The sequence below is a fragment of the Liolophura sinensis genome, chromosome 10, assembly GCF_032854445.1.
Source record: "Liolophura sinensis isolate JHLJ2023 chromosome 10, CUHK_Ljap_v2, whole genome shotgun sequence".
Lineage (NCBI taxonomy): Eukaryota > Metazoa > Mollusca > Polyplacophora > Chitonida > Chitonidae > Liolophura > Liolophura sinensis.
This window is the reverse complement of record NC_088304.1, coordinates 28,078,520-28,093,264: the sequence shown is the minus strand read 5'-3', so window position 1 is coordinate 28,093,264 and position 14,745 is coordinate 28,078,520. Positions and strand designations below refer to the sequence as shown.

The 14,745-nt window shown below is 40.4% G+C and overlaps 1 protein-coding gene across 1 annotated transcript; it reads right to left on the bottom strand.

Annotated features, from left to right (window-relative positions):
- Nucleotides 1-2,843: 2,843 nt before the first annotated feature.
- LOC135477068 (rhodopsin-like) lies at nt 2,844-10,596 on the bottom strand. The gene is made up of 3 exons (XM_064757221.1): nt 10,425-10,596; nt 7,847-7,926; nt 2,844-3,932 (listed from the first exon to the last, which is right to left on the bottom strand). Exons 1-3 carry the CDS (start codon nt 10,594-10,596, stop codon nt 2,844-2,846), a joined length of 1,341 nt encoding a protein of 446 aa, XP_064613291.1.
- Between the last annotated feature and the right edge of the window lie 4,149 nt (nt 10,597-14,745).

Genomic DNA, 14,745 nt, shown 5'->3' with positions numbered 1-14,745 from the left:
GCACCAATTCATAACCCTTCAAAATTACCTCTTTCACATAGTCATAATTGGAAGCATTCTCTACACTTAACTGAGTGTAAATTTCCCTGGCCTTTCCAATTAGCACACTCTGTAATAACATAGTCCAGAACTCTTTAGGCCACTTTAAACTATTTGCAATTTTCTCAAAATGCAGAAAATATTTATCCACCTCTTTTTCCTGAAAGGATGGAACTAACCGAATGTATTTGGTCACATCAAATCCGGAATCCTGTCTACCGGAAGGACCCGGTTTCTCACCTCTCTCAACCTCTAACTTTTTCATTTGAAACTCCAATTCCCTTTTCCTCTCTCTTTCTTGCATTTCTCTCTCCTCTCTCTCTCTCTGCACTTCCCTCTCCCTTTCCTCTCTCTCTCTCTGCATTTTCAACTTTTCTAACTCTATCTCATGTTCCCTCTCTTTCTCCTTCTCTCTTTCCTCTTTCTCCAATCTCAACTTTTCTAACTCAAACTGTTTAAACTTAAGCTCGGTATCAGACTGACCCTCGAACTCATAATCAGATAATGCAGAACTATCAAACTTCCCTATCTCCACTAAATGTTTCAACAAAGTATGCTGCATATCTCTTTTCCTCCATGAAGACTTTATGGACAAACCTAAAAATGTCCCTAACTTAACCAAGTCTTCCTTCTTTAAACTCTCAAAAACATCCTGATCGGGCGCATTAACAAACTGTTTAGGATCAAAATCTCCCATTGTAAATATTTAGCCACTGAATCATTCACCGTTAAAATTAAGCAATCGCTTCTCACTTGTGTTTAACTTCAAATAGCAAAACAAAAAGGAAACAATCAGTTCCCGGACGAGCCCCCAATTTCTGTTACGGTATTGAAAACGGCAACAGAAAACAGACTCAGTGACTCAATATTACAATGTAAACAATGCTTTATATATATAAATGAGACGTACAGTTTTACAAACAGTTCAACAACAACAACAACATACACATCAGTATTACCGGTCTTTACAAGTTTCCAGTTCACCTTTGCATCCCAAGGAATGTATTCCAGGAAATCCAACGTAAAGACCATGGGATAAACACACAATTCACAAATTGTCCTAGACATGTACTTCGCTAGGATAGCGAACACGAACACAGTACACAGGTTACACAGAACTGGAACAGTCAAGCCTTTGAATGACGTCACACCCGCAGAGCACAACACAGGGTAAATACAGGCATGGAGGTATAATCCACTTTTAGAACAGTCAGCTCCCGCAGAAACTCACAAACGAGCCGTTCAGAGACGTAGAGTAATGTCACCTTGTGGCAGAACGAACGTCCTTTGCAAAACTGAAAACTTCAGTTTAGAGTCCTTGACGACCTTGTCGGTCAGGTGAGGTCAGCGTGTTAAACAAATTACACAGTCCACACTGTATAATCATAATAAAGATCCGAACACCAATAAACGTGACTTCCGCAGAAATTCACATAAACCAGACATCAGTACTACTGTGGTACACAAACGGTGCCGGCATAAAAAACTGTCCTCCCAAATGAAACTGGCATCACCAGCTCATATAAACATAATGGACTCTATACGAGAGCGTCGCACACTCTCCTGGCTCCCAGTGGATGCAGCAAAAAAAAAAAATACCTCCACTCTGCACAGAAAACACGGCTTATATACGTGCCAGGTGGATTCAACTATTTTTAAACACAGAGTTTAACAGCCAATGAACAGCCAGTTAAATAAACAGAGCCTTGAACAAGGTGCTTTCGGCCAGGTCCGCACTGTACATATATAACAGGGCCTGTTATGCTTTCACAAAGGTCCGCAGACTAACAGTACATGAAAACGTTAAATAGTCATACATAACAATGTATACACACCTAATGATTCCTCGTCGTCGTATGACTGAACAGTTGTTAAGTGCGACGTTAAAGACAAAGCATACATACAATCTGCTGGATATATCACTCGCAAGGACATCGTTTTTTTCTGTTTACAGTCTTATTTCACGCTTATGAGAACCCATGTCTAGAAACTATTAAAACGCCCGTCCACAGTTTCATTATTAAGCATAGTATTATCGTAATCTGTTTCATTTTTTATGCTAGTAAATATTGTGATTTTACCATTCAGCTGTGTAATTACTAAACTTCATAACTAATGTCAGAATCATGTGCTGACGGAAAACGAGACAATACGAATTCTAATCAACTCTTTGCAAAGCCGTAGTAAAACACATATACGTATTTCACCTTTCACCTTGGAATGACGTCACTTTTACAACACGAAAATACCACAAAAGACTGAAAAACAGAAAATCACCGAATTAACACATAAAGAATCGGTGTTAACCCATAATTACCCTTTTTATATTAAATTGAGCTTTACAAATTTCACCGAACGTTTCTCTTTGGCAACGGATACTTTTTTCACATCCTGCCTCCACTGTGTACAAATTGGTAAAGATTCCTTGTTACATGATACATGTGGCGCTTTTCTTTGCCCTTAGTGTAACATTTATTCTAGACACTACTGGTAAGTGTCCAGTTGTTACAAGATGTTTTCTTCTCCCTTCATGTAGCCATTACACTATCTATTTGTTATATTTTGTTTTTTTCCTGTGTAACGCTGATAAATTTCCAGTTGTATTTTTTCTTCTTCTCCTTTGAAAAACCAACAAAATGCTCATGAGTTTCTTCTTTTATTCTGCCTTTTTGTAGCCACCGCACCGTTGGTTGGTTTTTAGTTGTTATATATTCTTTCTCGTCTTTCTTGTACCCGCCATTGTCCACACCTTTGTTCGGTTTTCAGTTCAAGGAAACCGCGGACCCTGAAGTGACACCGGAAGTCTAGCCACGAAGCGCCTCTTCGGAACCGCGGCACGTGATCAGCGCTATGAACACACGACGGAAACGTCGGCCGCTAACCACGTATAAAAGGAAGTTGACGGCATGGTTGAAATTGGACAAAAAGTATACTAACGCGCTAACAAAGACGTAACAGGCGTACTGATACACATCCGACTGAACATCCCAGTAGCGCTGGTATATGAAGAAAACGGCGTTTGGCGTGAGTAATAAGAAACATGCAATAGATGCTACTATCAACATAACAGTGACACTTTGATGCTGTCGCTTCGATTCTGCTGTTTGATTTGTGCTGCTTGTCATACACTCTTTTTTACGCGCGGACAGCCGCAGTCCAATGATAATCATGACGTTACAGAAAAGTAGAGTGGGCCAGGGCAGGAATAGGTAGATAGTGGAGTCCACCCAGGACCATGTGACGAGAAAAGCCTCAAAATCTTTGTGTATTCCACAGTTCCACAAGCCGTTGGGTTGTTGGCGTTCGGAAGCGGCCACGCAGTAGGGTATGTTAAACAATGCCAGGCTGAGCAGCATACAGGTGACCGTGATCTTCGCTCGTTTTACCGTGCAGAGGCTGGCCACATTCAATGGAAACCAGACTGCGATGAATCGTTCAATGGTTAAGGCCACCATGAGCCATACAGAGAATTGCACCAAAATGGAGCCTATGAAGAAGTAGAACTTACAACCAATTTCCCATACCCTGTATTCTAAATTCACGATCATGAGGACGAACAGCTGTTTGTAGAAGAGTACGATGAAGTCAACTACGGCCAAAAAAGTGAGTAAAAAGATCGAGGAAGTCATCGGTTTGATTTTCATTAAGGTGACAATGCTGGCCAGGTTGCTTGGTATGCCGACGACGCTGCAGATGACGTTCTGGTAAGCCATTAAATTCATTCCAGCAACGTAGATTCCGTACTGATTGAGCAAGTCCTTAGGGAACTTGGGATCGCTGACGTGCTGAACAGCGGCTTCCGTGAAGTTGCTCATCTCTTCGGACGTATTGGACCACAAGGAATCGGTGTAGTTATCCATCAGTATGGTTACTGGATCGACTTTGCGTAAATTCTGAAACATGGAAAAATAGCATCACTGCAAGGGTACATATTTAACTTCATATTACTCTGTATTTTTGCCTTTTTAATGTGTTAACTCCTTTAACACATTAGATATAGAGAGGGGGCGCTGTCTAGTCCTTAAAGCCACCTGCATTTTAATCCATAAAGCACGTCGACTAAGCAGGTCATGGGCAGGGAATTGGTAGGTCCCAAACTCTTAGTGCTTGTGGGGACTTCAGTGGCAAAGAGCGCTGGAAGTTCGTTGGCCCTTTTGCGCAATCTAACTTTCCGTCGACGCAGGTGTGATCGTTCCCGTATAGTCTAAAGTACATAACGGATTATTTGTCTTCCACCAGTATGATGTGCACAACTATACCTTACATTTCAGGAAGTTTGTCAAAAATTTACAAAAGCTAAGTGAATGCACTCCGCATTCCTTCATGCATAGAAGTGAGCGCCATCGTACAAGTGAACATTTCGTAGGTATTTCATCAATCACCAATCAATTAAATAAAATATTTTTTTTTAAAAATTGGTCATAAACATAACACTCTCTCACACGACCCTAATCGGCCGTACTCAAGAATATTTTACTTATACGACGGCGGCCAGCATTATGGTGGGTGGAAACCGGGCACAGCCCGGGGGAAACCCACGACCATCCGCAGGCTGCTGCAAGACCTTCCCACGTATGGCCGGAGAGGAAGCCAGCTTGAACTGTACTTGAACTCACAGCGACCGCATTGGTGAGAGGCTCCTGGGTCCTGACTTTTTCACAGATTATTCGGGTTGAAACCAACATCATTCGTGCAATTAATAAAATAAAAATACCCGAACCTTTCCGGCTAAGTGTGGGTGTGGTTTCTTTATTTTAACGATATATTAGTCTTTGAATCTGTATATACAAATCGCGCATTGTTATGCGTTATTGATTTTTGTGTTCAGTGGTCTCGTAAACCCTGCTGTAAGAAGACTGAAAACTATAAGTACTTCTCATTTTGTAAGCAGAGCTTTGCGGTGATATGACACACTCAGTTGTTATTGACAACGAAACAGCATTTCACAACGGAGCTCCATTACATCGATTCAAACCTGCATTAACAGGATATTTAAGCTTACGACTTTCTTAAGGGACAGTAAGAAGACTTCGTTTATATCTGTAGGCTATGTTAGGCCATTTAAACTTTACGCTTATGTCGGATAAAAGTGTAAGTGTATACATCATTTCGCAAAAGCCCAACATCATTCGCTGGACCTAATGCTAATGCCATTTCCAAAACAATAGTCGAAGTTTAGAGCCTGTTGTATACATGGCTGTTAAAACATATTTGATTGACAAATTGTACACCTTTAAGTTTCGCGATATAATAATATCAACGTCCTTGCCCGGAAGTCAGGGACGCGGTAAAGATGCAAATTCTCAACCTCTGTGGCACAAGATATGAACTCAGACTTGATGTCTGACAAAGTACTTCTATATTCTGCCTATTGTACGTGCAAGGCTTTCATGGCTCATGAGACCATTTGTTCAGTGTTACGTTCGGTAAAGACTTTTGATCTTTTACCCATATGGTAGGTAAGTCAATCGTAAAAAAGTGTATTAGTACCTTGCCAAACGTCACGTTTTTTTTTTGTTTACTTATTTTATTACATTATCTCTAAAACTGTCTGTCGTCATATGAACGAACAATTCTTGAGTATGCCGTTAAACAACAAAAGATAAGGGTGTTTGTCTCTTAAGGGATAAACTCGATTAATTCATTATGTGATAGCAGGGTGTTTGTTTTTATTTACTCACGCTCACTAGAGTTACCTCCCTTTAATCTGCACAACCATTACGTGGTGATGCAATATAGGTCAAACGTCCTCTTCCCAAAATTCAAGCAAGCCGTTCAGTTCGACGAGAATTTAGTTAACCCACCCACCCTGCCCAGATACAATGATCTTGTAAATACGTAGTTGTTTCCTACAACTAATTTTTTTCTTTCATTTAGAGAATGGTTTACTGCTCAATTTCCATGACGATGACACTAAATGGCCACTAAAAGAAAACAAAAGCGTACCCATAAAAGTTTTTGTTACTGACTCACAGCTTCACTGTAAGCAGATATTAAAATTTTGACAGGTGAAAAAAGTATTTAAACTCTTTTAAATAAGTGATAGTTAGAACAGACGGTCTATTTTGAAGTGGTGATTTCTTTTGTGTTCTTATCATGAATTTATCATTCTTCTTTGCTGAAAGTATGATTTTGTTTCTGGGAAAGATTGTTTCTTGTAAGTATTACAATGTGAAAATTGAAACTGCCCCTCTTGTAAAGTCTGCGAGAGAGGAAACCGTTTAGGTCTTTGTGCAATATAGGCCCGGCAGATAAGATGTACCATTTGGCGGGTCTGTGGGTTTCTTTAAATGCAGCGAAGATGGGCAAATACTTTCCACAGCCTTTGCTACATGTACATATGAGTTGTTTAAAGCTGGCAGATCCTCAATATACCGTTTTGTGAATAAGAAAGGCCGTGTACGTCTCTGGCAATGAATATGAAATTGAGTAGTGGGGTGATGATTGGTACATAAATATTTCATTAATATTACCTAAAATCCGCGCTAACTGCCATAAAATCTAATTAAGTCGCATGTATGTAGCAAGGCATCGTTAGTGACCATCACACCCGAACATTCCCTCAAAATGCACCGACGTAAGTACATAGAGACCTAATTATGAGGTAGGGTTATTAGATGGTCTTAAAACAGCGCAGAATTACACTTTCTACCAGAAACGATCACTAAAGGGATTGATTTCTTCTCTAACGTTTGTTATTACGGCGTGAAAAAACACCTTGCGTTTAAACGTCACTGAAATAATTTAGGCTAACGGATTGTTTTTAACGTGGTATTAAAATGACATAAATATGTTACCTATGTGGTATAAATTTGCTGGTAAAGTCACAGAAAGGCCTTTAACTAATATATTCTTTTGGTCGTTTGTCAAGTGTGACGACATTGTACCTTAATAGACAATTCCGGATTGTCAGTCAGGAACACGCAATGGTGAGACATTGGATGTGGTGAATCCATCCATTAAGTCGGATCGGCCGACTCTGACATGAAAACTATAACCTCACCTAACGACCAGCTAAAGACTCCAGCCACCACATTGAGAATGACAAATTCCATACAAAAGATTTCCCACCTTTTCGGGCTATGGTATCTTTATTCTCTATAACTAATGAAACAGCACATGGATTAAAGATTCAAGACATGTTTTGTAAAAGACTGAATTTCTAACAACACCGAACATTCCAATGATGGCAACTTTACAACTTACTTAGGTCTGGCAAGTACACTTTCAAGATTTTTTGAGAGGGGATTTGATCAATTCCCCCAAATACCCATTTGTAGGTTTAGCTTACTCGTCATTAATTTGGAAAGATTATAAACTGTGTAATAAATTGTGATATTGTGGTGGATATAATGGAACCCGGCTATAAAATCACGAATCCCACAGAGACTGGAACTGTATTTATTAGACACAATTCCACTACACTACATTGGTGTACCATTCGGCTGTCTTATAATCCCAGTAGGACATGCTTGTTTAGTTCCCAGTGGTGTAAGTCACTACATATACTGACGAAACTGGGCAGTTCGCTGAAGGTCGGAATTACGAAATTTCTGGTTAAAGTTACCCAATTCTCCTGTGAATTAGACGGACTGATTTGCTCTTCAACGGGTGATACTAAGATGTGAAAAATCCTTAGTTGAAATGTACTTGCGGATATTTCTTTGAAAAGAGAACGACTTCAATAGCGTAAATGGACTTCACATTAGAATAGTTGTCGCTAAACACTACTTCTTACAAAATGTTTTGTTAACAGTTCCTCCGTACACATGGTTGGGGTTTAGCGCGTTTAACCTCAGAATCGTACTTCCTGGAAAAATTGCATTTCTAGTATAAGACCCACATGACCCCCGACTTCAGACGTCTTAAACGTTTTGACAACCTGAGCTGAAAAGAGCAAATTTGTATGAACTTTCAGATATTAGCACCGTCTACAGCTGAAACTGTACCCTCTGAGTATGTTGTATGTCTAAGTCGACTATCTGACTTACCTGTCGTAATCCAGAGTTAAGACAATTTATAGCCCTTCTGAGACCCTCTACCCTGGGCTGGTCTTATATCCCCTGCGTGCGGGCCACCAGGTGTTAATATTATGTTAGCTTCGTTGAATATGACGCACGACGCAAATCACTGGACAAGTTTACTCTCTCTTGACGCAGTGTCGAGGTAGAGATAAATAGGTTCACCACGGATGTCATTTTGCATCACTCGGAACTTAGCTGTCAAGAGGATATAGATCCAGACCTAGCATACAATCAGAGAGACAAAGGCATACTATATTTGGTTGTCTTTGAAATATCTGTTGACGACGCTTTTGATCTCCATTTGTTAACAATAATGACACAAAGTAAAAACCACAACTGCGCTACATTGATAGAGGAATTGATCCATGGTCCGTGTGGCGTTATCGTTGTATGACCTTCTTTTCTCAAAACTATATATGATATCCGCCAGGATAAAGAAGTCACTGAAAGTTCATCTAATCAGCGTACGGCAAGGCTAAATCCATGCAAGATTATTTTGCAATAACAAGCGGTTAGTGTCATTGTGCGGTCATCATTGGGAATGTCTTTTAGTAACCTGGGGATGGTCGTGGGTTTGCCCCGTGCTCAGCGCGGTTTCCTTTTAACATTTTGTCGTATAAGTGACATGTTTTTGAGTACTGCATAAAAATTGAACCAAACAAATAAATAAGTAAATGAATAATTATGCAGAATAAATGTATCTACCTCGTTAATCTATGCACTATGAGCTAAATCCAGATTTAACTACCCATCCTTTTAGTAGTAGCATGAGTGAAAACATTATACGCAGCAGTCAAACATCCAATCAACCTACAGCTCTACCTAGCCAATCTAAGACATAGGCTTTGTCCAGTTTTCATTCCATTCATATGTCCACCTTGACACCGTTCGACACAGGCTAAATTTAATTACCATGCAGTTAATGTATAGCTAAACTCTAATTTTATACAAGAAAAACATTTACCCTTAAAGTAAACAAATAAAATAGGCTGGATCTGGGACTATGCGGTAAAAGTATGTATTGTGACCTTCGTAGTATTCTACAAACGTCTACCAAGGTAGCCAACGCACATCGTGGGCTAAATATAAACTTAAATACTATAGAAATGTCCAGTTGGCCAACCTGAAAGACACACTTGGAGGAAACACACATCCTATGTGGCTCAGTTGGTTAGCGCGCTTGCGCAGCGTAATAGCACAGGAGCCTCTTACCAATGTGGTCGCTGTGAGTTCAAGTCCAGCTCATGTTAGCTTCCTCTCCGGCCGTATGTGTGAAGGTCTGCGGGTGGTCGTGGGTTTCCCCCGGGCTCTGCCCGGTTTCCATCCACCATAATGCTGGTCGTCGTGGTATAAGTGAAATATTCTTGTGTACGGCGTAAGACACCAACCAAATAAAAAAATAAATAAAAAATTAAATTATAGGGATGATGAGTGTAGGTCACTAAAATCCTAGTTGGTTATGAGTGTATTTTGTTAGTGGGTATTGACTGAACGGTGCTAGGGAGCTATGGATATACGGTGCTAGGAGGTTTAGTGGTTTTGTAATTTATTAGTGGTATTGAAAATTCCTGTCTGTTTAGTTTCTGTTGTTTGACGAATTGATGGCGTGTTCGAAAATTGTCTTTCCGTTGATAAACAAAACTTTGAAACTCTATATGTCGTTACAGTAGGGGCTCTTAATTTCCAGAACACCGCGTCCACAACATGGACAGTTTGTAAACTTTTTGTCAGATGACGCAAGGCGGCTTGTGCGGTGGTGTTGTTGGCGTTATGGCGCTAATCGAGAACGGGTTGTTACACCTACAGAACCGATTTACAGGTTCGACCCGGCGTAATTAGCCGGGGTTTATCCCTGTCACCCGCGAAGGTGAGAAGGATGAACAGGCTCTGATGTTCCCGTTAATGGTTCCTTTACTGATGGCTGTTTGTTGATCCGCACTGGGAACTCTCAATGTACATGCAAGCCTCCGCTGGGGGTAGGCGGACGGCCAGGATGAAAAGACGCTTTTAACAACATATTAAAGGGTAATTCTCTCTCTAGCGTGAACACATTCACTTTGAGCACCCATAGATAATACAACAAAACGCACATACAATAAGTATAAAAAGAATATGCCAGAACAACAACCACAACAAGCAGTGACATGGCAAGAGACAGGAAGTCCAGTATATGGGCCGGCTGTGTAGCAATGCCCTCTAGCCCGTCTGTGATCGGTTGGGGTGGGGGTGGTGGGGCATAAGTCACTTTGGCCAAGACAGACCATGAAACCTGCGGTAACTGCTGAACTATTTTACTGTCATTTAGCAGCCGGGGAATCGCTTAGGGGGTACCCTAACATCTAGTATCCAGACTGAACGCACCTGTACGTTTCCATAGCACCACTTTTACGGAGAAATCGGCAACGTGCCCTCCGGCAACAAGTCTCTCTATCAGCAGCTGCGCTGGGGGAAACAAGTCCTCGGACAGATAACCTAGCTCAAGCGATGTAACATGACCATGGTACTGCTGAACTGCGTCAAGGAGAAGGTGCATAGTTAATTCTACATTACGGATGATGTTTGCAAAGCGAGATAACAGGAATAACCGCTACCTGGGTCCTGTCGAACATACAACCAACAACGCACCGATCGTTTGTATACTTTACGAATATGGAGAGGCATGCACCGAACGTTATGACAATACCTTTACAGATAGAATATACAAGATTGAAGTGACACGTAATCCATATATTTTACAAGCTGACCAGCCCATCGGCTGAAGCCTTCAGGTAAAGGTTACACAGGGTGGATGTGCAGCCCGGCACCCTCCAAAGGGAATTGGTACACACACAGTCATATAGAGACTCAGAATACAAAACAATATAACTGGCATGTACTGTAAGAGAACAGTCATGATACAAAAGATGGTTTGTGCATAAACATATGCTTCATAAGATAAGCTTCAACAAGAAGTGACACTATTACTAGTTAAACATTAGTGTTAATGTGTTTGTTCAACTTAAGGGGAATTAAAATGGAGCAGTAAGTCTATACCTATAACTTTGAGATCACATCACTAGGGCAATTGTTCCAGTAATTCAATCACTTATATCACCAAAAGTTAGCTTCTAAATCTTTCAGTTAATTGATTTTTGAAGACTATATACTGACTGTATAATATGATGAAAGTTGTGCATTTAGTCAGAATTTCAAGCAAGACTGATCAAAACTGCTTGAATAATTGAAACATTTACTGTATATATTTGTGTGTATGTCACATTCAATATTTCTCTTAGAAATGGGAGGTAACCACAACACATTCCAGACAATACAAATAACACATGCGTGAAGCCAACACCTCCACGTGGGAATTTGTGCCAGTCCTTGTAAAGGAACATCTCACATCCAAACTCACTGGAAATATACTACTGAAAAGCAAGGACAGAAATGTTGCATATAAAATGAAATGATTTAAGAGTGAATATTAATAAAGCTTCCAAAAGAAGTCGTTGGGAAATAAATTATAACTGAAACAAACATACTCTGTACCGGCCGAAGAAGACTTGTAGGCCTCAGGGTAGCACGTTTGTTTGATGGGAGACAGAGAAGGATTTACAGGATCAGTCGTCACAGCAACCTTGCAGCGTGACGCCGTCAATCGACCCCCTCGCACGTGAAAGCTCAGTGTTAATTTGGACGGTTCTTGGTTTCCTAGTGGCTGCTTCAATGTATGCTACCTGAAAAAAAATCAATGCATTTTTATTTCACTGAGGAAAAAGTCTATATTCATTCAGTTCACCTGCTTATTCACAGCCCTATTGATTTTGTTTGACGCAAAACTGAATTTGATTGGCACTGGTGCCCCAAAAAGAACCAAATTTTTTTTTTATAATTTGGATTTTAAAACTACACTTAATATGTTACACACACTCAAATATTCCTTACCAGTATACAGTTCATTAATATGTATAAACTTGTAAATGATGTTCATGTATTTCTTTATTTTTACCTGTTTTTCATCAATAGATAGTTGATTAAAGGCCTCTTCACTCTTTCGCCACAGAACCTAAAAAGGAGGTATAAATATTCTGAGCTGTACAACTAGGCATGAGGTAGATTCGCACTGAACAGAACACTTCAGGGAATATAGCTTTTACATTATCCTGGGATGATGGAAAGAAAGTCTGATTTTACACCTGACTTATTTAAGTCTTCATATAGCTGTGTACATACATGGGCGTCTACTGTTTTACAAATTTGGGCTCTTTGGCGGTTTTGATAGGTCTTGGGTTTTGCACACATGATGAAAGTTGTGTCTTCCTCTCAGAACGCGTGAAATCAATAGCACGGCCTCTTACAAAGATTGTCTTCCTGCCAGAAGCAGGTTTCTCACCCCACCCTCCGTCTGCACAAGTTCTGCTCTTTAATACAGTGCCGTTCTGTCTTATACTTATATGGAAATATCTATTCGGAAGTTCTCCACTTTCTATTCTACGATTCCTCACATAGATTTAATGGATAGAATTTCATAATTAATTGTTGCGGTGTTTGATAAAACCGGTCACCGCTATAGATTAATGTTAGAGGCAACAAAGCCTTCTTCAGTTAAGCGACATGCAAGGGTTACCATTCATGGGATGTTTCCATACTCATTGAATTGTTTGAATTTCTCATTATTAACATCTATGTAAAATTCGAGAAAACCGAATATCAACAGTGAACAAATCGTCTCAACCTTGTGGTCGGCCTATATCTGTTCTCATATGAATACGACCATATGTACAAACTATTAAGGAGTAATCATCACCACACGCGATCTTTCTCATGCACTAAACGATTTATTGGTGGTCTGTTAGCTTTCAACAATCCATACATAACAAAGACTGTGTAAGATATTTACCCACATTCGCTTGAAACAAAGGAAACCGCAGGCTCTCGAGATAGTACATGTCATGCCTTTCCAGGGCATGTCGGAGTTAGCAATCCACATAACCCTTAAATTCTCACGAATGGAAGACACGGCACCTGGGCAATCATGCTGTATTCATTGCTGTTAATAATCCAGCGCTCCAAATACACAGCTATACATGTATATAGGTGGGTTGGGTAAAAGTCTACAACATACAAGGGAATAAAACACATAAGAAATACATTGGCTCTAATTACGTTAGTCTGATGGTGAGGTAGATCGTTTACTGCTTATTCCAGTTCAGTAACAGTTAGAAATTCAGCTGGGCAGAGCCGGGGAATGTAAACAAACATTCGTCTCCTGAAGGGCCTGATAAGTAAAGTGAGTTTTATTCCGGTTGATAGAAACGGACTACTTTCCACAATTCATGTAGGTTACAAAAGGAACAAATTAGTATTTTTACGCGACAGACGGCAGAGGTTACTACGGTCTAAACAGCGCTAAATGAGTGACGCGTCATCATAATGGGCAATAACAAGTAGTTCCATAATAAACCGCTATTTCCTGGAAGGACAAGTATAATGCTAACTATTAAATGTTATCTTATGTCTTACAGTGTGAGTCAAATATACCACGCACTTACAATAGTAAGAATAACTAAAGAAAAATCGCACGTGCTTTGCTGTATCGTGCATTTCTAAGAGCGCTCACGCCAAATGAAAGTATCTCGAAGCACGGCAAGATTGTGTCAATTACACATGTGTAGCACCCTTTGCATCATCAATTCACTGGTATATTATTAAACGAGAGTCAGATAAAACAAAAGTCTTACACTGTGGGAAGCCGCAGGTCCAGCAAAACAGTCAATCTGAAGGAAACAGCGCTGGCTGTCAGAAACGTGGTTGATCAAACGTCGCACAAAATTCCAAACCTATGCTCCAGTTAGATTACAGTAAACGCAATATAAAAACTGAACACGGACATTGTAATTTAAAGTCACATTAAATCACAGCGTTTGGCTGGGGAACAGTACACTCTCCGTCTGATACCCACGGGGTATCATTTTAACACAGGTTTTTCTGCAGATCCATCCAATCACAAAAATCCTGGAATTTACTAGATCACATGACCAGAAGTCATCCACTGTTCACGATTGCAACAGGAGAACCATCTCTGTTATTGGTCGGGTATACAAAGACGATATGTCGTCTTTCATAACACGAATTTCAGCCTTTCTTATTTTACCGTCTGTTCCAGGAAATGCACGGGCAACAGTCACCATTGGCCATTGGTTGCGATGAACCTCTTTCTCTTTCTGTAGTATGACATCTCCTTGCTGTATGTTCCGTCTGCCATTTGCGTCGTTGTTGCAAAGTAGTTAAAAATTCCACATACCATCTCTTCCAGAACGTGTCTGCCAAGGCTTGGACCCTTTTCTGTTGGGCTTTCTACAGGTCCTTGGTGTCCCAAACTCCCAGTGGTTCTGCCTTGTGACTGGTTTTCTGGGTGAGCAGTGTTGAGAGAGATAGGATTTCCGGGAATTCTGCATCAGTTGAAGCAGGGAAGATTGGGCGAGCGTTTATAATTGCTGCCACTTCAGCCATGAAAATGGCTAGTACTTCATAGGTGAGGATCTTCGCCGACGCTTTCGAAAGCATGGAGTTCAAAATCCATCGTGTAACGCCTATCAAACGTTCCCAGACTACACCCATGTGGGAGGAGTGTGGTGAGTTGAGTTGTTTAGGAATTTCCTTGTAGGTTTAGACTCTACATTCATCGCGTCGATTTTCAAAC